Source organism: Paramormyrops kingsleyae, chromosome 9 (genome assembly GCF_048594095.1).
Source record: "Paramormyrops kingsleyae isolate MSU_618 chromosome 9, PKINGS_0.4, whole genome shotgun sequence".
NCBI lineage: Eukaryota > Metazoa > Chordata > Actinopteri > Osteoglossiformes > Mormyridae > Paramormyrops > Paramormyrops kingsleyae.
In genome coordinates, this window is record NC_132805.1 from 35,458,993 (window position 1) to 35,485,051 (window position 26,059).

The 26,059-nt window shown below is 44.3% G+C and overlaps 2 protein-coding genes and 1 long non-coding RNA gene across 27 annotated transcripts in view; all 3 read right to left on the minus strand.

Moving 5' to 3' along the window:
• The window catches only part of macf1b (microtubule actin crosslinking factor 1b), a 41,580-nt gene extending 30,942 nt beyond the window's left edge, over nucleotides 1–10,638 (minus strand). Inside the window, exons 1-2 of one of the 2 annotated variants that reach the window (XM_072716916.1) lie at nucleotides 10,570–10,638; nucleotides 9,056–9,170 (exon numbers count right to left, since the gene is read on the minus strand). In XM_072716916.1, coding sequence (XP_072573017.1) covers nucleotides 9,056–9,170; nucleotides 10,570–10,607 — 153 coding nt within the window. In that variant the 5' untranslated portion in view covers nucleotides 10,608–10,638. Of the gene's footprint in view, nucleotides 1–9,055; nucleotides 9,171–10,569 lie in introns of those variants that run through there. The other variant, XM_023815345.2, reaches the window with a different exon arrangement.
• Nucleotides 10,639–13,586: 2,948 nt separating this feature from the next.
• LOC111845735 (uncharacterized) lies at nucleotides 13,587–14,729 on the minus strand. Its single transcript, XR_002838706.2, has 3 exons — nucleotides 14,341–14,729; nucleotides 13,955–14,056; nucleotides 13,587–13,663 (listed from the first exon to the last, which is right to left on the minus strand). It is a non-coding gene; the product is annotated as an uncharacterized lncRNA (long non-coding RNA).
• A 37-nt stretch (nucleotides 14,730–14,766) lies between these two features.
• Nucleotides 14,767–26,059, minus strand: part of LOC111845609 (plectin-like) — a 127,992-nt gene continuing 116,699 nt past the window's right edge. For 22 of the 24 annotated variants that reach the window (XM_023815228.2, XM_023815219.2, XM_023815323.2 and 19 more), the window contains 2 exons: nucleotides 22,282–25,635; nucleotides 14,767–21,981 (listed from right to left, as the gene is read on the minus strand). In XM_023815228.2, coding sequence (XP_023670996.2) covers nucleotides 15,790–21,981; nucleotides 22,282–25,635 — 9,546 coding nt within the window. In that variant the 3' untranslated portion in view covers nucleotides 14,767–15,789. The remainder of the gene's footprint in view (nucleotides 21,982–22,281; nucleotides 25,636–26,059) is intronic. The other 2 variants (XM_072716915.1, XM_072716914.1) reach the window with 1 other exon arrangement.

The following is a 26,059-nucleotide window of genomic DNA, read 5'->3' on the forward strand; positions in this document are numbered from 1 at the left end:
TCCGCTGGCCCCTCCCCCGGGTATTCTTTGGGGACTGAAAGCTCCATGCTGCTCTCCTCTCAGTGAAAAAAAGAGGACCCCCCCCTTTTCCCCCACCCCATTCAGATGTTAAGTGACAGCTGCCTTCAGCCCCTTGCTCTCCACCTTTATCACGTGATGGACACAGAGGCAAACCGTGCGAGTCACAATAGTAGAAGCCCCTCTCCTCCTAGAAAAGCCCACCCCCCGGCCGAGGGGGCGGAGGCTCCGAAGAAGCCCTAATTAATGAAAAACACCTCCTTTGAGGTTTTCAGCATGGCCCAGCCTACCAAACCCTGACCGGCAAACAGTCAGTGGTAGTGAATAAACAAAAGTAAATGCCGAACAAATAGAATGCGTGTGAACCTTTTAATTCATCAGAGTTCAAGTTCTGTCCCTCATTAAACAAAAACAAGACAGCTAACAGTTAATTTGCAAAGTAAAAAGTAAAAAGGGAGGTATTAAATGCCACAGGCTGTAACAGCATCCTATAACCTAAGAAGTTATTATAATCTCACTACTGTAACGGTGATTATTAAGGATGCAACCTTTAAACCAAAATCAACCTCCTAGACAAAATCATCTGTAGACAAAACTGTGTTTGCTGACAGTCTTCATGCAAACAATGTTAATTCATTTGTTGTCAGGCCTGATAATAAAATGATCTGGTGGCATAATGACGGTCTAAGGTGCAGCACAGATCTCCAGAGCATGGTAGAGATGCCAGCTCAGGAGGGACCTGCCCAGATGATTGTCTGTCAGCCACCCTCATCGGGGAAGGAAGGCAGTTCCTTCAATACCACCCTCAGTCATGCAAGCATCATTATGGAGAGATGAAAAGATTAAAAAATCGTAAAAATTGACCCGTTCATAATGCTCAGCCTTGCCTGGGGACCGATGGCTCTGTCACTGATTACAGCTCCGTCCCATGGCCAACCAAAGCCCCATCCCCACTTTCACTCCAACCCAGGTCTCTAGCACCTCAACCTCCAATTCCATCCAAGCCATATAGATTCGCTAAGAGACAAAACGGGATCTCCAGGGGCGGATAATGGAATATCAATCCCAATTTCCATCCTGGTCCCAGTCCCACACCACGTCAAACCGAGTTAGAAGCGAGTGGGGGCAGGAGCTTTCATCTATATCATGGGCTTGGAATTGTTGGAATTATCTCAACAGGCTTTATCCTTCAAGATGCTCAAAATTCAGACTGAAACATGACACTGACGTGGCACCATCATCTCATCTGTGGTGAACCTATGTAGAGAGTCACACGGGTTAGCATTCAGGAATCTGCTGGAAAGGCAGTACATGAGTGTGCAGTGGTTTACCATCAAAGTCGATCACCATATCCTGGCGGGTTCCCCAGTTCCGGTCCTACTAAACCTGGTAATTACCTGACTAAGATGGGTTAGAGCTGGGAAATCTGCAAACTGAGGGTTCTGGCCCTCTAGGACAGTAATTGGGGAACCCTGATGTTCTACATATGTGTATGATTATATTGATTATATTTTGCAAATAAATAAATCCTGGTTGGGGGTGTGTTTGGGAGCTGGTAAATGATCTGACCCTGGGAGAAGGCTTGGGCACCAGAGTATGCCCGCTAAAAACTCAGACCCCCTCGGGGGGGATTCGTGAACGGCCCTTCATGGGGAATTACATCATTCACATCCAATGGGCCGGCAGCCGGAACGAGGCGGTCAAGCAATGAGGGGGGGAGAGGAGAGAGTTTTCCAGAGTTCATGACAATTAATCAGCTTCTTCAAGGGGTTCTGCTCCTACGAGTGGTACCGCAGAAAGGACTTGCATGCCTTTTGACCTGCTTGCGGTGCTTAAATCACTCCACCACGCGGAGGAAATAAAGAAGGGAAGGAAAGAGAGGTGAACAAAATGCCTGAATGCCTGTCGACTTGGGATTCTTGGGAAAATTATTTCAATGGAGTTACCCCTGAGGTCAAGCTCTTTAACCCCCTGCTGGGGTGCACCGGGGGAGGGCAATCGTGTCTGTCAGAAATGATGTTTCGACTCCAAGCCAAGCTTTAATACAAGCTTCAAGCATCCAGCACACAGCAGTTCAGTTAATTAACAGACCCCAAATTTACTTGGTGATACTAACGTGCCATAATTCAAAACTATGTAGACCGTTCGTAACATGTCTAGGAATGGAGTAGAGTATTTTACTGCAGTTTAAGGACTTTGTTCAGAGGTAGAACAGCCAAGCACTCAATAATTTGATCCTTAGCCATGGTGCTAACTGTTCTTTATAACAAGATCTTACCCCACATTTTAAAAAAAATAATAAAAAGTAATGGAACCCTCTTATATTAGCTAAAAAGTTGAGGCTAAGAAAGGAAGAGGAATTCATGGATAGGCTGAGCCAGAGGATGCTCTGCTCAAATGAGAAATGCTGCTCGATCCCCACAGTGGTAAGAAGCGCTGCCTTTACCGTCTCCCACCTCCTAATCCCCACCTCGCCCCCCAACCGCAGGCAAGCAGATGATGGTCAGACTCAAGCCGGCTTTGGCTAATTGACATTCATAGCAGGAACCATAAATCAGCCCCAGCAAAATGGGAATCCATAAACCAAGAATCGTCTAGTTTGCCAAAGAAACAGATTCGGATTAGCCTTTGAATTGCGCTGCAAGTGCACGTCTGTGTGTTCATTAGGCAGCACCTCCCTTTTGCTGATAAACAGCAGAACCAGCGGCACCAAACCAACACGAAAACGTCCCATAAACATCATCCATGTGCATAGCCTTGAACTAGAAGCACGGTGATTTATGGCAGAGTGCAGTTCACACTTTGGATTCACCGGCTTGCTTTCTTTATATTTACAACAGGAGGGAAGTTAATTTATTAACAGATGCTTTTAACCAAAGTGACATACGATTCAGAAATCAGGATCAGACCGTCCCTGGAGCGAGTGGGCTTAAGGCATTGCTCTAGGGCTCAAAAGCGAAATCTCTCAGCCAACCCTGGAATTTGAACCAGCGACCCTCCAATTACAGGTCCAGTGTCCTAATGTGCCCCAATATTTCTGATTACCATTGAACATTTTCATCACAGCCGCTTTTAGCCACAGTTTAACATTCAGTTCATTATGTTCAGATCGATAGCGACCAGTGTTGGGAAGGTTACTTTTGAAATATAATAGGTTACTGATTACTAGTTACCCTGTGAAAAATGTAATAAATAATGCATCTATTTTGATTGCTTCATCAAAGTAATGTAACTTATTACATATGATTACTTTTCTAACAAATTCTTTTAAACCGGGAAATAAAGCAGAAAAGTCCCAATGCCTTTGCTGACCCGCGATGTCGGGAAATAAGCCGGAAGAAGGCATTTCTGCACAGCGAAAAGAGGCAAAGCATCAAAATGAATGTTATATTCTACATATAGGTTTTTTACCAAAAATGAATATATTGGGATGTAACCCCTTTGTAATCACCAACATTTTGATTTATAGCTGTAGTTTAATTACATATTTTTCTCAGTAACTGTAACTGTAAAATGACATATATTTTATGGAAATTACATACCGCCGTTAAATGTAACTACTTACTCCCCGACACTGAAATCCACCAAAGTAAAGAAGCTCAGGTGCCTTTTTGTACTGGGATAGTGGTGAACATCACTGCACGTCTAAGGGGGTAATAAGGGGATTTGTTAATTATGTACAGAAAAGGGTGCAGGTCTATGTGAAGGGGAAGGGTTAGCGGAACACGGCTAATACACATTTAGAGGTGAAAACTAAGGCTTTGAAGATGGGGGATTGTCATGTGCTGCTCCAATGTCATCAATACTATCAATTTACTGTCCCATCATTGAAGCTTCTCTTTAACGTAAAGCAGAGAACCTGCCTGCTTCTGGTGTATGAGCAATAGGTTTGGGTTCAGGTGTTTCGACAGGGAGCTCATGATGAATGGATTGCAAGTGAGGACAAATCAAATCACAGCCTGGAGAGCTAGTTGACTTGAAAGCACAGAAAGTGGATTACTCCATTACGCCGTAACCCCACCCCCCGTCAATCCTCTGTCTGCTAAAATCGAATGAAACCCGAATGGGTCCTCAGAATTTCAAGATAATTAGCATTTTTTCAGACCACACCGCTCCATAAAAAAGGGGGAATGGCACACAGGGAGTAGTGTTTTTTTGTGAGTAAGAATAGAGGGCCCCCACTGGGTAAGCTGCTATCTGGAAGCCTTGCTGGTGTGTTCCCCAGATTTTATATCATGCAGCTTTTTAGTGGTTAGAACTGGGGTGGTGTGTGTGTGTGTGTGTGTGTCTGTGGGGGGGGGCGTAGCAGGGTAGGGGTCATGTGTGTGTGTGTGTCTGTGGGGGGGGGGGGGGATGGGGGGGGCGTAGCAGGGTAGGGGTCATGTGTGTGTGTGTGTCTGTGGGGGGGGGGGGGATGGGGGGGGCGTAGCAGGGTAGGGGTCATGTGTGTGGATAGGGGTGGTGTGTGTGGGGGGGGCGTGGCAGGATAGGGGTGGTGTGTGTGGGGGGGGCGTGGCAGGATAGGGGTGGTGTCTGTGGGGGGGGCGTGACAGGATAGGGGTGGTGTGTGTGGGGGGGCGTGGCAGGATAGGGGTGGTGTCTGTGGGGGGGGGGCGTGACAGGTGGTGTGTGTGGGGGGGGCGTGGCAGGATAGGGGTGGTGTGTGTGGGGGGGGCGTGGCAGGATAGGGGTGGTGTGTGTGGGGGGGGCGTGGCAGGATAGGGGTGGTGTGTGTGGGGGGGGCGTGGCAGGATAGGGGTGGTGTGTGTGGGGGGGGCGTGGCAGGATAGGGGTGGTGTCTGTGGGGGGGCGTGGCAGGATAGGGGTGGTGTGTGGGGGGGGCGTGGCAGGATAGGGGTGGTGTCTGTGGGGGGGGGCGTGGCAGGATAGGGATGGTGTGTGTGTGTGGGGGGGGGGGTGGTTTTTGTGTGTTGGTTGAGGTACTTCAGGCTAGAATTGCAGAGGACAATGAAACACACTTATGTGATTGGCTTGTTCACAGAAAGTGCTCATTCATCAAAGACAGGGAACACAGTGCCCCCACCCAAATTGTAGACAGCCCTGAAAAATGGTTTTCGGCTCCTAATGTCACATTTTCCCACTTTGGGAAAATGTGACATTGTATTGGTCATGTATTGGTCATTGTATTGTATTGGTCAAAAAATCTATTGAGATCATTTTTGAATCTATTAAGATCTATTACGGTATCTAATGAGATATATTATCTCATCTGCTGTTATTTCTACAAATCCAATAACCAAAGAATAAACAAAGCAGTTACATCAGACACTGCCAATCCGCAGGACACTCAGTAGCATTTTGTTCCAGAGGACTTTACAGCACTCGCTCCAGTAAAGACAAGACGCAATGAAAAGCTGATGGTCAGACTGGTCAGCAGGTGACGGGGTTGATGGGAGAATGGTGCTGGCAGCCGTCAGGAATGCTGCCATCGCATCCTGACGAAAGTGCATCACCTGAACAAAAGGCCTAAGACACGCAAGCAAGTTCAAACCACCAGGCAACAGCAGCAAGGCTTCCAGATAGTGGCTTACTGAGTGGGGGCTTTATCTGGGAGAAGGCTTGGGGGCAGGGGCCTCACAAAGCACCCCCCCTGATCTGGCTCCAACGGTAATCACACTACACAGCAAAGAGCGAGAGACGAGTCACTGCTAATTGGCAGATTTTCTTTCCCGGGGATTTATGTTTGTGCTGCATCCAATCACACAGGAGCTGTTGGGGCAACAGTCCCTTTAGAAAGCATCCAACAGACGAGCAGCCCTCATAATTACCGCTCTTTGATGTGTTAGTTATGCTAATCTGGCTGAGGATACAGTGAGTGATATCAATGAAAGTGCCCTAAATTTGAAGTTGAGGCTTCGGCGTAAATTGGCAGTTGAGGTGAATGGTTTTGGAAGTGGGACACCGTTAATGCCATGGCAACCACTAAGGACCGTTACCATGAAGCGAGTGACGTTCTGAGGGCTGCTGTCAAACTCTGACCTTGCGGGCTCCCCACTTCCCAGACGAGTCATTGAGGGAGAGGGGGGGAAAAAAAATGCAATGTTTGCACGGTGCCATTAAAGCAGCTTTGGGAAAAGAAGGAAGCTCTGTCCTTTCACCCTGTTTCTGGTCTCCAAATGGCCCCAATACAGGTTATGTATGCATGGGTATTAAGGAGCCAGGGGTGACCATGAACACAGGAGGTGTGGAGCCATAAAGGAGAGAGAAAGGCCTTTTATCACGCAGTTTTTACTCTGAGATGACGGCAACAGGAGGGAAGCTCTCCAAGCCAGTGTTGTCTAACCAGCAGCCACTGTCCTAGTCTGGCCATTTCGGGGGACAGTGCAGTGACACTGCATCCCATCGCCAGCCACATACCGACATGTGGATAACGGTCAAAAGCATTTCAGTGCTAACAGGTAGCGACACAGCATAACCCACAGTGGTGACATGGAGGTCGAGGGCGGGGGGGGGGGTCAAAGCCCTATTGTAGGCGTGTGAGGCAGACACCGCTCCACCGCCGACAGCCGTTGGGCAGGCCGACCGCATTAGCATGACAAAGCGGCGTTGGTCCAACGCAGGGCTGACAAAGCTGCGGCAGGATAAAGGGCTGAGCGGTTCACACACGCTGCTGCGGGCGGGGGGGGGGGAGGGAGAGGGAACGGAGGCTCGTGAAACTTCCCCCAAATGCCACAATGCATCTCTGACCTTGACATCTGCATTCAACCAAGAGTGCGGATAAACGACACGTAAATCTTTTCCGGAAAAAAAAGTTCAAATAGCAGAGCAAGTCATGATAATTAAGCTACATATTCTTTGACCACATTTATCAGGAACTCATATCTCTTAAAATGCTGCTATTTCTGTGTATTACTTTAAAGTTTCTTGTCACTGAACACTTTCGTGCCATTCACCAAGGTAACAAGGTGAAATGTAATGTTCTTTATAATGTGGAAAACTCATTTTCATCAGTCTGTTTATTAGACTTTATACATAAGCTTTGTCTGTCTATCTCTCCATTACGTTTATCTGCTGTTGTATAGTCTGTACTTATCTTATGTCTGTTCATAAATCGACCTTGGATAACAGCAATTCTGTTTAGCTGTGCACTCCTTGTTGCACAGTCTGAATGACAATAAAGTTCAGTACAGTTCAGCTCGATTTAGCTTAGCAAGTACCAGTGTATCATTAACTGATTATAAATGATCAGAAACATGTATTTTTCTATTTCTAGGTTCATGATATTAAGCAGAGATTTTAAGTCCTCCTTGTGAATGGTCATAAACACAAACATCCTCTGTTCCTGCAAGATCTGAACGTGTGACATCATTAAATAGAGATAGCAGTGTCTCCTCTGCATGTGGGGTTGGTCTACTTAAAGGGCCAGCACCAGTGTGTAACACGCTTCACTTAACAGTATAAGGCACATTATAATTAAGCAAACTACAGAAGAATAAGGATTTAGGTTTGACAATCCAGCCATCTGTCCACCCATAAGGTAAAGCTACATGCTCCTCCTGTGAGGCGGGTCTGGGACTTGGGAAGTCACCCTAATTGAGACACAGGTGTCCTTTAGAAGAGCTGAAATACAAGACTCAATTAGTCCTTCCCTTTGTACGACTAGTAACCCCCCCCCCCCAAAGCATAGAGTTTACATGTCTACACGTTCTTCCATCTGTGACGCGGCGCTTGCATTTCTCCGACGTGACCTTTCCATCGGAGACAGACTGCAGTGCAGACAGGAAGCAGGCGTTCAGCGATATTACAGCCCGTGATTCGCCGCCCTCCAATGGCGGTTTAACCCCCTTTCAGCGTGCTCTCTCATGTGTGCAGGCCGCCCTGATCGCCAGGCTCCCTGCATGCCCGCCGCACAAAAGAATCTGCCCCCCCATTCCAGAGGAGCCTCCCCCCGCCTGTGTGTGTGTGGGGGGGGGATTTCCATCCATGATATCCCACTGCAGTCTCTCACTTTCTTTTATTCTCTCTCTCTCTATCTCTCTCTGTGGTGACTTCCACTGTTGTCACAACTCTCCTCCTTTATCCATCTATCCCATTGCTTTGTGCCTCACACACATTTCTTCTCTTCCTCTTCTTCGTCTTCTCACTGTCTCCGGCCTCTTCTTTCCTTCTAGAAGCCTCCAGCACTCCTTTGCTCTAACCGTCCATCCCTCTGCCTGGCTTGCTGTCCCTTTGTCTCCCCCTTCCTGCCTCTTCCTCCCTCCTCCTGCCGCTCACTCGCTCGCTCTCAGTAAGATCCAGAGGCAGGGATCACTGCTGCTGGAGGGGCCGCTTTGGGCCCAGAAAGCCGGTGGCTCAGGATGATTCACGCTGGGCAGCGGAGACAATGGCTTATGTAAAAGAGAACGGTCTGCTGCATTGCCATTGTCACGGGTCCCTCTGGCTTTTTCTCGTGACATACAAAGGATCTCGGCCCACATAATTACTGACCTACAATGAGATGTATTACAGGGCTTGGAGTTGATTCACACAGTCATAGGCTTATGCATTTTGTGTTGTCATGGGAACAACTGACAAAGCGTTTCATCAATACGAATCTGTCCAAAATTAACCAGATGAGATGCTATGGCTGATTAGCCAATTAATCAGTTGCTGATGGCATAATTACAGTCGTCTTTGTGCGATCAGAGACCCTGAAGTAGCAGAAATAAGGTGGCAGAAATTGTGCCATCTTTGAATTTGGTCAAAAGATCGATCGCCCCCACTCTCCTCGTCCTGATGTCTGCACTTGAGGAATAGCAAGCCGTCGTACAGCTTACCAGTGAGGGAGTAGAGTAGTAGTAAAGAGTAGTAGAGTAGTAAATGGGTTCTGCGGAATTAACGGAGACTGGAGCAATTATGCAGAAGCTGCTCTATTACTGGCTTTTTCACGCCTTAAGGCGTAAAAAAATATTTGTTTTCCTACCAGTGTGTATTTTCACATTACAGTCAGCAGAAGAAAAGGTCTAGAGATATTTCATCAACAGAACAGCCAGAGAAATGCAAGTCTAATGATGGAAGTGAAGAACAGCTGACTGACCAGCATTGGGTCCGCAGGGGGAAGCCTTCTCTCCATGTCCTTCAGCCAGTGCCGCAGACTCCGGATCTGACCTCTGAACTCAGCCTGCCATTGGCTCCACTCCCCCACATTGCTCCTGGATCAGGTGGGTGGGGATGGGGGGGGGGGGGGGTGTTATAGGGAATTCAGACACAAGAATTTATTTGTAGCTCTAACTCAAACTGCTTCTAACCCCTGTTTAAATACTAAAGAGCTGTTCCATTGTTGTTGTAAAGTCTCAGCATAGACATTGTAAACCCATTACAATAGACACTCAGTGGCCTGTCTATTAGAAAGACCTGCTTGTTAGTGCAAACACTCTGTTCATTCAAACAAGCAAATCAAGTGGCTGCAATTGACTACAGACAAACAAGGGTTAGGGGGATGTTACTGTTTGGCTGAGCATTAAAATGGCAAAAATGTGTGATCTTAGCAATTTTGCTTATGGTGTTGCTGCTCGTGCCAGAAATGCATCTTAGAAACCAGCACCTTCCCATGATTTTCACACGCTACAGTTTCTAGAGTTCAGAGAGTGGAGTAATAAGTAATAAACACCTATTCAGCAGCAGTTCTGTGGCTGCAAACGCTATGATAATAAGTGCAAGGTCAGCAGTGGAAGGTGACAGGAGCACGAGTAACAGCTCTGTGCAGTAATGGTCTGCAGAAAGGCTTCTCTGAACATACAACTTGTCCGTCCTTGAAGAGATTCTGAAGGAAAAAGTGGGTCTCACTGCCTGGGTGTACCCAATAAAGTGAGTATACATATACTCACATAAATGTAATTTAAAAAAGACTAAATAAGGAGTAACTTCTAAATGTACTAATTTACAATGATCATGTAGTATATAATTAGGCTACAGTGGATACTGTAACCCCGAGTACCTGAGGACTGGTCTGAGAAACACTGGCTTAAGACACGTTTCCTCCTGCTATTTAGCTGGTATGTTTAAATTATGAACAGACTGCCTTTTATATTAAAGACTGAAATACAATGGTTTGTAACACCAACTGCACTCCCTCCTTTGTGACATTCATCAAAAAAAGGCTTCAGGATCTTGTCAGCTGCAGGTAAAATACCGTATGTACTTACTTTTATTATTGATGTATTTTTATTCTTATTTTGCTCTGTATTATAACTTTTATGACTTAACTACAAATCCGACTGCCTGTAATCTGAAGAAATAAGAGGGACAGACCTTACAGGACATTAAATAACCAGTTACCGAACTAACTTGCCCCCTCCCACTATACAGTATTTGTGTCTGTTCCAATGATGAACTCATGCTAAGCACTAATGAACTTCGGAAAAGCTAGAAAAGTGCTGCTTCCACAGTGAAGTTCTGCCCATCAGGAAGTCTTGCTCAGTGTAGCTGGGAAGTCATCTTTTCCCAAAAACAGGAACCGCACAAAGAAGCGGCTCGACTCGTTCCACAGCAGGACTGTACATGCGACACATACGGCATGTGTCAGTGCACTTCGGGTCTCAGTTACTGTACCAGTTCTGGTCTTCGTTCGGTTTAGATACGCCGAGCATCTTCCCATCACCCTAAATGGAAGAGAGAGAAAAAATGGAATTGAATGAATAATAATCTATACACCTCCTTAAACATCCATTTTAAAGCCCCTTTTTTAGGTAAAGGCCACAGTTAAATTATTATGTTACACCCATTATGGAAAAAAAAATGGTGTGATCACATACAAAAGTGGCCCCTACTTCTAGTTTACTGCTAAACCACAGACAAAACTTTAGTGCTGAGGGTGATGATTACCATAGTCTAGTTTGGGAATTTGTCAGATTCAACATGAGAAAGTAAAATACCTGCCTGGTACTGGAACTGCAGCACTGTAATGACTAATAGAATCGCTTGACTCCTTCTCACTGCAGCACTGTAATGACTAATAGAATCACTTACTGTAACTCCTCACTGCAGCACTGTAATGACTAATAGAATCGCTTAACTCCTTCTCACTGCAGCACTGTAATGACTAATAGAATCGCTTGACTCCTTCTAACCGGTGTTGGGCACCATGTCACTTGCACTTGTTATAAAGTGATTTCCTGGACTTCCTAAAGCAAGCAGAAGAGATTAGCAACAGGACGCTTAAGCAGTGTGGATTTGAAACCTGAAGGCTGCTGGTTTGAATCACAAAAGGTGCCTGAAGGACAGGTACCCAGCCCATTTGATCTATAGGCAATCCATGAAGGAGGAGGAGGAGGAGGAGGAGGAGGAGGAGGAGGAGGAGGAGGAGGAGGAAGTTTCTCCAGCATTTAGTGCCAGTCACACAGGGTATCGGTGACTGCTTGATTTTATATGAAAGATCAGGTGATTTCCTCCTTTTGACCTGACCACCTCGTCCTGGTGTTGAACGTTCAGGGTCTCTCCCGGTCTTTCATTAAAAATTATGTATGAAAGAAATGAGTTTCAGAAGCCAGTGGGGGGGAATCTCCTCCACTGCCGGTCACATCATTCTTCAACAAAAGATATTTGACAGCACAGGCCATTTTCTATACCTAAATATTCATTTCATAAATATTCATAGGTTTTTAAAAACGCTTCTATTAATGTCCTAGTATGATTCAAAGAAAAATAAAATGTGCCCCCTAATGGCAAATTGACATATTGCACACTGGAAAATGTGACTAAGCTATTAAAACTACATTGGCATTAGCATACATATTAAACAACATAATTACTGTACATAACTCAAAAAAACATTTGCAATTACTTTTGTTTTGCTAATAATAATTTCAAATAGCAGTGTAAATGAGTAGTAAAAAGGTGCAAATGTTATACAGTGGTACCTTGGAACACAAACTTAATTCATTCCAGAAGGCTGGTGGAGTTGTGATTTGGTCGAGTTCCAAGTAGAATCTTCCCATAAGAAATACTATAAATTAATTTAATTCATTCCAAGCCCCTAAATGATTGCCCATTTAAACTTATCTACCTAAATAATCAATATAAAACTACACATGAAAAAGCACACATACAAAAGCAATAAACATGAAATAAATGACACATGTGCACCACCTTCAAGTCTCACTATAATTTCCTTTTTAAGTTCTTCAGTTACTCTCACTACTTTCCTCTGGTTTGCTGCTATCACTGCTCACTTTCTTAGGGGCCATGGTTACTGTATCACTAAATGTACTGTAGATAAAAGCACAAAAAAAATTCACACCCAACACAGGAACACAGCTTTCACACGTCGACCTCGGTCGAGAGGTACCGTGAGTCTGAGAGCGATTCATAGACATCAGCATCCCAGTAGGTCCGTTCGCCTTTGTTTCAGTCCATCAGAGACGCATCTCGATCTGTACAGGTTTTAGCAGATCTGATTTGTTTTGTTGTGTTCAGAGTTTATGGTCAAATTGCGGTTAGATTTTTCTCGACCGACTTGTTCAAGGTCTGAATTGCTAGGGTTGAACACATCTCGGCCCACACAAGTTTTAGCAGAAACGGTCGAGTTCCAAGATTTTGGTCGAGGTGCAAGTAGAAAAAAATTCAACAGCCTCCGTTCGATGTCCGAGTTGGTTGAGTTAAAAGGCCTTAGAGTTCCAAGGTTCTGCTGTATTTTAAATTGTGTATTTTCCTTTCTGTACCCCTCCCTCTGATAATGATCAGAGTACAAGTAAATCTGTTTTGTAAGACGTTTATTTACATTAAAATATAGTGTTATCCTCAAAACGTACATCTTTACGTCATGCCTTGCAATGCAAACTTTCTTTCATTGGCAAAACCAGTCAGTTTGATACAATATTCGTCTTTAATCCTTAAACTACTTTTAAACTACTGAACTGTTGAAAAACGTATTTGCTCATCTTTGTATTTTATCTGTGTCTCTGGGTTAGTACAGCATGCAGAACAACAAAAATACAGATATATATATATATATATATATATATATATCAAAAAAAGATGGAAAATAAAACATGAATTTACAGTCAAGTACTTTCAAAGAACAACAGAACATTGATGACAAAATAAAAGGTACAGAAGAAAAGAATCAATGAAACAGCAGGTAAAGCAATGACATCATTAGAAATTATTACAAACCAAAAATATTTCAGAGAAATGAACTGTTTTGAATTGTACAGTTTGAATACACACAGAATTAAAAATGACTGCTTTAATAAACTGTACTATGTCATGTAATGGTTTACAACCCGTTTTCCTAACTTGTTTTTTATGTTTAATCAGGAAAATCTTACAGACAGAAATGTGTTATCGACACTGAGTTTTTCAGTATACTTTAGCAGATCCACCCCTTGTACTATCAGTACTTGTTTTATAATGTGTTTGTGGTGGAGAGCTGCTAGCCACAAATGCTGTAAACCTCAATTAGCACCTTGACTTCTTTATTCATACGTTATGTAGCAAAAATGAAAACATAAGGCACTTAAACAACGCTGGCTGGTACTGGACTGGAGGTTACTTTCTGAAGTTAAGCCTATATAAAGGTCTCTTTTGATTGGTGGGTGAAGGGAGCACAGCAGCCAATGGTTTCAGGATGACCTCAGAGCATCAGCAACATTGGCTCTCCATGTGTGGGAGATGAGGTGAAGGTATAGGGGTACTGGAGGGTGATCTACAAACAGAAATTAATGACATGAACAGAACTGAAACAAAACAAATGAAAATGTAGGGAAGGGCTGAGTGTAACTCAAGGATTCAGGGAATAAACTGATGGGCCATTTAATAAAATTTATTCACCTCTACTTTTACACAGAAACAGTTTTTCATATATATATATATATATATATATATATATATATATATATATATATATATATATATATATATATACACACACACACACACACACATACTGTACACATACATATCAAACTGTACACCAAGTACACCAACAAGCAGTTACCTGGATATCTTGGCAGGAAGACCTTTGAGTTTTCCTGCTGAGATGTTGATCAGTTCCAGCTGTCTGCACACCCACACCTCCACCTTTGTGTCCAGTGCTGCTCTGTTAAAAAGAAAAATTGCACAGCATTTAATAACCAACCAATCACTGTAAGGGGGAAACGGCATGTAGTCCCATCAACTACTACAGCAGCCAATCCTGGCTGTGATGCGTGCAAGACCTGACAGAAAGTGTATTCTTCAGGATTTTGTTAATAATGTAATATTTATTAAATCCTTAATAGAATACTAAAGTCACTAAAGTGTTCAAAACATTATTATATAATATATAAATATTATTGTTACTTATAAACAATATCTCAAACAAAATAAGGAATAAATAGGTACCTGTATTTGTACTTTTGTATATGGCAAATAAAAGTGTATTAACATTCAGTTAATCAAATTTATGGATTCCATATGAATACATCCATGCACCCATCCATAGGGGTCTCTCCAGCACAGGTGGCGGTAATCATGGGGACACATGTGATCCTGAAATTTACCATACGACTAACCAAAGCTTGTAAACTATTCTCAGGGGCTAATGCAAGTGATTCTGGATGAAAGAGAAGCAGGCTAGCCTAATATTAAATCCAAATGAGCAAAACGCTGCCGCATCTAAAAAAGGTCAGTCGAGATGATGGAGGAGGACAAACTGAGGAAAGACTGAAGAAAAATATGTAGGAGAGAACAGGACAGGGTAAAGAGTGAACAGGCTGACGTGAGCTGGAGTCACTTACGATGACTTATGCATAACTCTCAGTGTCTGTGCATGTAGGTATTAGAAGCTTTTCTCTCGGTGGAATCAGGAGTCTTCTGAGGTCATCTCAAAATCTTCAGCTGATACCATTTAGGATTTCTTGACACAAAGTTTTTGAGGGTGGATAGAGTGGACCAGGCCAGAAAAAAATAATAGTTTTTCAGTCAAAAATATTTGCTGGAGTTTTCCATTCATCTGAGGTGTCTTGGTGGTACCAGGGTTCTGTGGTGAGTATTAATGCAGATACTTTGAGCTGGGAAATGATTATACTGATCTATGCAATGCAGGGTGGTTGAACAAACAAAAAGACTTTCCATTGTGGCATCTTGAAGCATTTTTATTCCAGTGATAAAAATTTGTTATCTTTATTCTGCTCTGCAGACAGCAAGCTAGTCATTAGTTATGTTTTGCTGGAAAGCCTTTGCCCTATAAAATATCTCAGATCAAATATCTATACATGTACAGAGAATAAAGCCATATGTATATTTTTAATTCGGGTAAACAGCATCACTTTTAATTCTGTGTTGGCATGTCCTATGAATACGTCTCTTAAACTAAACCCAGAAAACAATATGAAAAAATACTTTTGTTTTTATATACTTCTGTCAGAATTCTTTCAGATATAACTTTCTGGAAAATTCCTTATATGTAGTGTTAATCATAATATACAACACGAAATAGTGTTACTTGACACCAACAAAGTGTTAAACTGAGCAATTCAAAACATATTAAATGAGTTCAAGGATCTTACAAATATGCACTTTGTTGCACAAATAAACAGAATAATAGAAATTAGATTTATCTCAGAATACAAAATAAGCCCTCAAAGAATCATTCTGAATATACACTGAATTAAGTGAGATCTTTATATATAACTACATCCAGCATTAATGCAATATGATTTAATGCAACCACATGCAGAGCAGAATATTTTTCCTATAAATTAAAAAGCTGACAAGCGGATTGGAAGCATTGTTGCAAAGGTTTGTTGTTCTTCAAGGCCTTGTTCATGATAACTAATGCAATGGCTTGGCTTAGTATCGGCGGCTGTAGGATGAAGAGCTGTAGGAGGAGGACGACAAGTTCATGGTGAAACCAGAGCCAGTAGCATCAAAGCTTCCTCGTCTTGAGCCTTGTCTAGACCCTGTTCTTGATCCACTCCGGGAACCCACTGCTGACCCAGCACCACTGGCATTGTAGGGGCTGTAGAGACCTTTGCTGGATTGCGAGCATGCCTCCAGAAGATGCAAGCCAGATCCCTCTTCAACCATGCTTCTGTCCATGGCATCTTTGTAGGAGATCTTCAGTTTGGTTTTGGGGCAGGTCAGGTATTTGTTATAGCTGCTCACGTCTCGCAGCTTCTGGGCGGTACGTGTGTCCAAAGTGCCCTTTTTGATAGCTTCATCTAGTGAGACTCTGCCAGAAACATCAGGTTCAATTAATCCTCCAGTGAGGTACTGGACCTCAAGGAAACGCTGGCCAGCTTCATAATAAAGCCATCCTTTTTTCAAGGCCTGAGCAGCAGACATTTTAGTCTTGGTTCTAGGATCTTCAAATCCATTGAAAGCTTTCTGAGCCAGGTTGAGGCGATCAACCATTATCTTATCAACAAGGTTTTTGCTCACTGCATCAGCAACAGAGAATGTCTCCCCTGTGGTGGGATCAATGATACCACCAGTACATGCTTGGGCTTCCAGTAGTCTTTGACCAGAGATGTTGTCTAAAATGTTTCGATGCATAGCTTCAGTTATGGACACCTTCTCTAAAGTGTCTGTATCCAGGATTCCAGCCACTGGGCCTGTTTCCTCAGTTGGATCATTCCATACTGTTGTTGGGGTCTTGATGGATGGGAGTGGACTCATGGGATAGGAAGAAGTGGATCCAAATGAGGATGAACGGGATCGGAATCCACTCATGGTACCAGACAACATGTCAGCAAATTCTGTGATGGAAAGAGTGCCAGAACGATACTGATCCATAGCAGACTGATCAATGAGGCCTCTTGAAATAGCGTCATCTATGTCATATTGTCGTCCAGACCTTCTGTCAATGATCATGGATTTCACAGTCCCATCAGAGGAGGTAGTGGTGATTTCCTCCCATTCACATTCCTGCTCTGCAAGTTCCAGGTAGGTCTGATGGTCAATAAGTCCTTTGCGGTATGCCTCATACACCGACATCTCTTTGCCAGACTCGGGATCTACAATGACTACTCTGCGTTTGCGAACAGATGACTTGGATGATGTCTTCCTCTCTCGCTTCTTGTCCTTCAGAAGCAGGAGAACGAGGCTTGTTTCTGGGTCTGTAATGCACCTCTCCATCAGCCCTAAGTAGGTGAGGTTCTCCTCAGTATTTGGGTCAAAGAATCCCTTGGTGTCGTCAGATGGATCAGAGAGAATTTCATTCATCTCTTCATCAAAGAGGCCACGGTTGTAGGCCACCTCTACTGGAAGTCGATGACTTTCCTCTGGATCAATGATGCCGCCAGTGGCAATCTGAGCTTCCAGAAGGCGAATTCCATGATCTTTCAAAATGAGACCTTTTTTCATAGCCTGGAATAAAGAGATGGTCTTTCCAGTATATGGGTCTCTGTAACCTGTAACAGCACGCTCAGCGGCGAGAAGTTTGTCTCTGAACTCTGGTCCCACAATTCCCATCCTGACAGCGTCATTTACAGTCAGCTTTAGGGCCTTAATTGGGTCAATGACATATCCTGTGGCTGCCTGAGCTTCCAGCAGTTCAAAAGCGGTTCCAGGTCTGATCAAATTCTTTTTCATTGCTTGATAAACAGACAAACGTTCCTTTGTAGATTCAATAAATACACCAGCAATACAACTTGTGCCTTCAAGATATTTCTGGAGCCCCTTGCTGACTTCCTCAATTGTAACAAGGCCTTCATTTAGTTCTGTGACTGTCTTTTGGTCAATGATCTGGGAGCGTATCAATTCTTCTATAGTGATCTGCTTCCTAAGACCCTTGAACAGTAATCTTCTGTCTGCTAGTGACAGCATTCGCAATCCAGTGCCCTTGTCAATTCTGCACCTCTTAAGCAGTTGGGCATATGATAGTTTCTCTTCTGTGACAGGGTCAGTATAACCCTTAACATCTCCTGAAAGCTTTTCATTGATTTCTTTATTAATGTATCCACGCTGCATGGCAACATCAGTGGGAAGGTGGAAGTAGAATTCTGGATCCACGAGGCCACCTGTGGCTACCTGTGCTTCCAGCAGTTTTAGAGCATATTCCTCAGGAAGCAGGTCTTTCTTCATTGCTTGGAACAGAGAGATAATTTTACCACTGTAAGGATCCTTATAACCAGTGACAGCTCTCTCAGCAGAGAGAAGTTTGTCATGGAGCTCTGGACCAACAACACCTTTGCGGACAGCCTCATCAACAGTTAACATTTCATTCCTGACTGGATCAACCATAAACCCTGTTGCTGCTTGAGCTTCCAGAAGACTAACAGCAATTTCAGGTTTCATTAGTCCTCTCTTCATAGCCTGATAGATACTGATTCGGTTGGAGGCATCAGACAAAACCCCAGCAATGCTGCCAGTGCCAAAAAGATACTGTTTCACTGTCTGCATTTCCATGACTTCTCGAATGGTTATTTTCTCTTGCTTCAGCAGATTGTAAGTTTCCAAGTCAATAATGTGAGCGTTATATAGTTCCTCAATGGTAACTCTTCGTCTGATTACGTCGCAAGATGCAGTATGCCCACCCCTGATGATTTCCCTTTGCTCAATTATTTCTATAATTATGATGATCATTCGTTCCTTTGTGATTTTTCCAGACCGATATTCGTCAAGGAGTTTAAGTCTTTCTTCTTCAGGGAGCATATCTGAGTTCATGATATCCCACAGAGACATTGACTGTCCAGAATGACCTCCAAGTGGGATATCTACTTTAGTGTCAGCTAAGTCCTTCTGAGTTTGTTCCTCAGTGTACAGGTAAGTCTTCTCCACCACTGTGGGGGACTCTGGTTTTGAAAGGCGTAATAAACAGAATCCTGTTCCAGGATCTCTCATGCACTTCTCCTTTAGCTGTTTGTAAGTGACACTTTCCTCTGTGTTGGGGTCAGTGAATGCCTTGGTGTCATTTGTTGGCTCGGACAGAATCTTAAACATCGGTTTGCTGAGATAGCCACGCTCATAGGCTACCTCCATAGGCACCCTGTGACTATTTACAGGATCAATGATTCCTCCAGTAGCAATCTGAGCTTCGAGAAGAGGCACAGCATGCTCCTTCAAGATGAAGTCTTTCTGCATAGCTTGGAAGAGGGAGATCTTGTTACCTGTGTAGGGGTCATTGTAGCCAGTTACGGCTTTTTCAGCTGAAAGAAGTTTTTCATGAAGCTCAGGGCCAACGGTGCCTGCCTTTACAGCCTCATCCACAGTCAGCAGCTGATTTGTGATCAGATCCACAATAAATCCAGTAGCTGCTTGCGCTTCAAGAAGTACGAGGCCTGTGTTGTGTCTTAGCAATTTCTTCTTCATTGCTTGGTAAATGCTCATCTTTTCTTTGGTTGGTTCAATGTAGATGCCAGCAATGCAGTCAGTGCCCTGCAAATAATTTTTAACCTTGTCAAATTCAGCAACATCTTTTGGGCACGTTCTGCCTTGCTGCAGCTTTTCAAATGTAGTTTTATCAATTATCTGGGAGTCAAGCAACGATCTTGCTGGGACAGAACCTCTGAGTCCCTTGAAAGTGACCTGTTCATTTTTCTTTGTTTCCTTCTCATCGATGATGGTGATGACAATCTTAATGATTTTTTCAATTGTCACCTTGCCAGATTTGTATTGCCTGATCAGCTCAAGTCTCTGTTCCTCTGTTAGATACTCAGAGTTGATGAGCTCCCAAATAGTTACTTTCCTTCCCTTGAATGGTCCAGATGACATTTCTATGCTTGCCTGGTTGAAAGCCTCTTTAGTTTGTACATCTGTGTAAGACTGAAAGTCTTTTGCATTGATGGCTTTCTCAGACAGAGGCAGAAGCTGAAGACCAGTCTCCTTGTCAGTGATGCACCTTTCCTGGAGCTGTGAGTATGTGACATTTTCCTGGGTGTTGGGGTCAAAAAACCCCTTTGTGTCATCAGTTGGCTTGCTCAGAATCTGGTTTATTTCATCATCAAAATATCCCCGCTTGCAGGCAACATCATGTGGGATACGATAGCTTTTTACCGGGTCAATGATGCCACCAGTGGCCAGCTGAGCTTCCAGCAAACGAATGCCTTGGTCCCTGATAATGAGTTCCTTCTTCATAGCTTCAAATAAAGAAACAGTTTTCCCGGTGTAGGGATCTTTGTAGCCAGCGACAGCTCTCTCTGCAGAACGCAACTTTTCGTGAAGCTCAGGGCCAACAAGACCTTCTTTTACAGCTTCATCAACAGTCAACTTTTGATTTTTCACTGGGTCAATGATAAACCCAGTTCCAGCTTGTGCCTCCAAAAGATTCAAAGCTGGGCCTGGACTCAAAATGTCTTTTTTCATGGCTTGATAGAATGGCATCTTCTCCTTCGTTGACTCGATGAACACTCCAGCTATACCGTTAGCACCTTTCAGTGCTTTCTTTACTGGCTCCAGCTCAGACACTTCTTTAACTGACTTATTGCCCTTGTGGAGTTTGTTGTATAAGTCTTTGTCAATGATCTTGCAATCCAGAAGTTCAGTAGCAGGAACAGGCCCCCTGAGTCCGTCAAATTCAATTTCTTTCTTTTTCTCTTTGTCTTCTACCACAGTAATAACAATCTTGATGATTTTTTCCACAGTGATTTTCCCTGTCCTGTACTGTCGGATTAGATCTTTCCTTTGTTCCTCAGTGAAATACTCCGAGTTGATAATTTCCCAAATGGTGATGTTCTTTCCCTTGAACCTTCCAAATGGAACTGATACAGTGGTCTTGCTGAAGACATCTTTTGTTTCCTCATCAGTGTATGTTCTATCACTTAGAGCAGCCTTCTCTGTAATGGGTAGTAGTAACAGGCCAGTTTCTGGGTCTCCTGTGCACCTTTCCAAAAGCTGTAAGTAAGTCAGATTTTCCTTAGTGTTTGGATCAAAGAACCCTTTTGTGTCATCTGTAGGATCTAATAGAATTTTGTTCAGCTGCGCATCAAATTGACCTTGCTTATAGGCTGTCTCAGTAGGCACACGATGGCTATGAACTGGGTCGATGATTCCACCAGTAGCTAATTGAGCTTCAAGCAGTCTAATGCCATGGTTTTCCACAATCAAACCTTTTTTCATGGCTTCAAAGAGGGAGATTTTTCCACCAGTATATGGGTCCTTGTAACCAGTGACTGCTCGTTCAGCGGAGAGCATATTATTATGCAGTTCAGGCCCAATTAGTCCCTCCTTTACAGCTTCATTGACAGTAAGCTGCTTATTCTTCACTGGGTCAATTATATACCCAGAGGCTGCCTGAGCTTCCAGAAGTACCAGTGCAGTGCCAGGGGTGATTTTGTTCTCTTTCATAGCTTGATAGATGCTCATCTTTTGGTTAGGTTTGACTAAGACTCCTCCAATGCAGTTGGTACCTCTAAGGTACTTCCTCAGGGTTTCATCCTGGCTGAGCTCCTGCACAGTAGTTTTTCCCTTATTTAACTTATCAAAGTCCTTTTTGCTCAACAAGCCAATGTCATACAGCCTGCTTGCAGGGACCCTCTCCCGGATTCCCTCAAATGCCAGCGGTGAGACTCCATTCCTGTCCACATCATCCCTGCCACTCTGGCCATTGAAAATCTCCTTTGATGTTCCCACTGACGTTGCAAAAACCAGTTCTGTTTCAGGGACAAATTCTGTTTGGATTTGAATCTCCCTTGTATGCGCTACTGCTGGTTTTTCAGCAACCTGAAGCTTTTGCAGTTTTTCACGGAGGTTCTTGTTCTCCTCAGCCAGCAGCTTCTCCTGCTCTAACCGCTTCTTTTCAAGCTCCTTCATCTCCTTCTGCTTATTGCGCATTTCTTCTTCTGCATCTGTTTGCTTCTTGAGAGCAGCATCCAAGTTCTTCTGAAGTTTTCTCTTCTCCTCCTCCATAGCTTTTCTTTGATGCTCTTGTTCATCCTTGAGGGTTCTCGCTTTTTTAACTTCCTCTTCAAACTGTTTTTCCAGCCTCTTTTTCTCCTCTTCGATAAGCTTCTCCTTTTGGAGCAACATCTCCTTCTCTGTTGTGAAGGTCTTCTGAAGGATTATCATCTCATGCTCAATTTGTTCCTGCTGAGCATTAGCCATCTGTAAAAAAGGAATAAATAATTATTCAATTAATGCATAACTTTGGCAAAATACCCATTGATATGGGTGGTAAGATGGGACCAGCTGGTCGCTAATGAGCATTAATTCGATAATGAAAATAATAAATTTTATATGAAAATCAGGAATATTCAGTAGCTAAAAATTATTTCCATTATAATATAAAGCTTATGTAGAATGTACCGAATGTTACAGTGAACTTCATCAGTCATAGTTAAGTTAGTAGGAAAGACTGTTAAAAGAGCATAAATGACACTCATAATAGAATGTTGGAAATAATACCTCCTTTGACTTATTTTGTAACTCTGCAGCCTCCCTTTTCAGTTTATCCTTTTCCTTTTCAAGCTCAGAAATGGCTTTTCGTAGTTCATCAGCTTCTTTGCTACTCTGCAGTCTTTGGACCTCTAGTTTTTCTACGACATGGAACTTTCCTTTATTCAACAGCTCGGTCTCATGCAGACGAGCGCTGATGTCATCCGCCTGCTTCCTGAACTTTTTGGCTTCCTCCTCTGCTTTTGACTGTGCGTCGCTCAGCAAAGTCACCCTGAGTTTCAGTTCCTCGGCCTCAGCGGTGATCATCAGCTGTCGCTTGCGTTCAGCTTCCAGGGATTTCTGAAAGCCCTCGGTCTCCTCCTGTAAGCGCTGTTGCATCAGCTGCTTGTCCTCCAACAGCTTCTGAGCCTGCTCCTGAGCCTGGTCCTTTTGTTTCTGAAGCATGTCTGCCTCTGCTCTCAGTTTTGAGGCCTCTTGGATGGCTTGCATTTTCTCCTTCATCATCTTCTCTGCAAGTGCCCTCTGCTGGGCAAGGTCAGACTCTGCGATCTGCCTCATACGGGCAGCCTCCTGGGCCTCTACACTGAGTCGAGCAGCTTGTTCTGCCAGCTTCTTCATATTCTCTGCTTCCTCAGCCAAAAACTTCTCAGTGTTGTCATTGTCTCTTTTGATCAGGCGCTGGTTTTCCTCCTCAATTCTGAGTTTCAGTTTGACCAGTTCCTCCATCTGGATCTTGACTTTGAACAGCTCTTCCTCCACCTGGGCCTTCTGCTTCATTGCGTCAGTGACCTCATCTTTGAGGCGATGATGCTCTTCATCCAAGAAAGACTTTTGCTTGTCTGTCTCATCCAGCTGCAGCTTGACCTTAGTCAGTTCCTGTTCGACTTGAGACTTTTGTTTTAGTGTCTGCTCTGCAATCTGTTTGTGCTTTGCCATCTCAGAGTCCGCCTGTTCTTTTTGTTTCACAGCTGCTGCCTCAGCTTGGCCTCGCTTAGCAGCCTCGAGTTCAGCCTCCTTTCTCAGTCGCTCCGCATCCTCCTGTGCTTTAGCCTGTTTAGTAGCTTCCGCCTCTGCAGCTTGCTTCTGGCGCTCAGCATCCTCTGCCTGCTGGCGAAGGAGAGCAGCTTCCCTTTCAGCTTTCTCCTTGGCCTCCTCTGCTTCCTGGGCAAGCCTTCTGGCTTTTTCAAATTCCTCTTTCAGCTTGTTCTGAACTAGGCTGTCCTCCTTCTGCTGAACGAGCACACTTTGGACCTGGTGTTCTGCTGCAGTGCACTTATGTGCAGCCTCTTTGGCCAAAAGGATCTGCTTCTCAGCTTCTTTGTCAGCTTCCTCCTTTTGCTTGTGAGCTTCAGTTGCTCTCTTCTTTAAGCGCTCCACTTCCTCCTGGGCTAGCTTACGCTGGCGTGCAGCTTCTTCTTCGGCAGCAGCGATCTTTCTTACTTTCTCTTCTGCTTCCTTCCTTCTGCTTTCTTCTTCCAGGACCAGCTTGCGGAGCTTCTCTGCCTCCTTCTCCGTCTGGATCTTGCTTTGTTGAGTTTCTTCGGCAATGTTCTTCAGTTTGTTCAGCTCCAGCTCCAAGTCTAGTTTGCCAGAAGAGGCCTTCTCAAAATTAAGTTTAAGGATACGGATCTCCTCCTCCACAACCCTCCTTTGTTTGAGGGTTTCTTCTACGATTTGTTTCTGTCTTTCTAATTCAGTGTCAGAGGATTTCTTGAGCTGGTTAATCTTTTCCTCAATATCTTGCTTGTGCTGAGTTGCTTGGTCCTCGAGAGCCTTTCTCTGATAAGTTTCATCTTCAGCTTGTCTTCTCAATCTCTCGTTCTCTGCCTCCTTCTCTTTGAGGGCGATTTCAGCTTCGGTTTTAAGTCGAGTAGCCTCATTGATGGCAGCTAGTTTCTCTTTCAGGATTCTCTCAGCTTCTGCTCTCTGTCTGGCAGCTTCTTCTTCAGCAATTTGCCGTTGTCTCTTTGCTTCTTCGGCAATAGACCGCAGTTTGGATGCCTCCTCCGCCAGATCCCTCATCTTTGTCGCCTCGGCTTCTAGGAGCTGCTTGCTCTTTTCAGTGTTGGACATGGTCTCCTTCTCAGCCTTAGCCTTCAGCTGCAGAAGAATTTCCATTTCGCTCCTCATTTTGGAAAGCTCGTCCTCGAGCTGCTTCCTCTGTTGTTCAGCAGCACTGACTTCATTTTTAAGGCGGTAGAGTTCGTCTTCGAGCACTGACCTTTGCTGTTCAGCATGGTCAAAGTCGGCTCTCAGACGGATAAGTTCTTGTTCAGCGGAAAGTTTCTGCTGGGCTGTGCCTTCAGCCAGCTTGCGCTGTTTCTCCAGTTCCTGCTCGGCCATCTCCTTCTGCTTCAGTGCAGACTCCTCGGCCTTGGCTCTCCTCTTAGCTTCACGCTCAGCCTCCTCCTTCTGCTTCTCTGCCTCTTCCTGAGCTCTGCTCTTCTTGTGAGCCTCCTCCTCAGCCTGGAGCCTCAAGCGGAGTGCTTCGTTGGCTTTCTGTCTCCACTTTTCCAGCTCTTTCTCAGCGTCCTCCCTGCCTTTGTCGGCATCTTCTTGCTGTCTCTTGAGACGTTCCGCCTCCTCCTGCAGCTGAATGACAGTGGTGTGCTCCTGTTTAAGTGACTCCTCCAGTTTTGTTGTCTTCTCGGCAAAAGACATGCGTTTGCTCTGAAGTTCAGCAGTAGCACTCTTCTGTGCGGCGTCGTGGGCCAGCTTGATCTGCCTCTCTTTTTCCACTTCTGCGTGTTTCATTTGCCGCTCTGCTTCTTCAGCCTGCATCCTCAGCCTGTTCAGTTCATCCAGGGCCTTCTGCTTTTGCCTAGCAGCCTCTTTTTCTGCTTCTGACTTTAACTTCAGCTCATCCTCCGCCTTGCGCTTCTTCTGGGACTCGTCATTGACCTGCTTGCGGAGTTTCTCTGCTTCTTCCTGGGCAAGCTTCCGCAGGCGCTCTGCATCGTCCGCTCGGTCGCGAAGTTGCTGGAGCTCCGTCTCAGCCGTAGTCTTCTGCTTCATGGTGGTCTCCAGCTGGAGTCTGATGATGCGTATCTCCTCCTCAACCTTCGTGCGGCACTGTAGGGCATCATCCACCTGTTGGCTCTTGAGGTTGATCTGCTGCTCCGAGAGGTTCCTTAGCTCATGTAGTTGCTGCTGGATGTTCAGCTTCTGCTTCTCTGCATCCACAGCAACAACCTCCCTCTTGCTGACCTCCTCTTGCATCCGAAGCTTTAACTCCTGAGCCTCTTTCTCCGCCTTGGCGATGGCTTTAGCATGAGCCTCAGCTAATTGCTTCTGCTTCTCTAACTCAGCCTGCATCTCCGCCATTTTTCTCCTCTCTTCCTCCTTAAGTTTCTCAGCAGCTTTCTGTATTAGTGGAAGCAAATGGTAAAGAAAAATGAATTAGAGAACAATGGGTTAAATGTTAGACTGACGCACTGATTACAAACACATGCATGTGTAAGCTGGTAAGTTATTAGATTATACAGACAGGCAAGTGTTGGTTCATACATGCTAGAAGAAACTCAGTATATGAAGACATGTCAGACTTCTAGATAAGACACTCAAGACCATGTTACATTTAGGTAATGTATGGAAGACAGAGACAGACATTAAGTCACAGCACTTGGAATCTAGCATGGCAAGATGCACCGAGAGGCTTTCATTTCTCCACATATCTTCAAGCGCGTCAGCAGTTTAGCTAAAAATTTTGCATTGTGATTGAAGAGGTGCAATGAAAACAGAATCGGTTTCTGCAGTGTCCTTGCTATAATTTTGACATAGATATTCA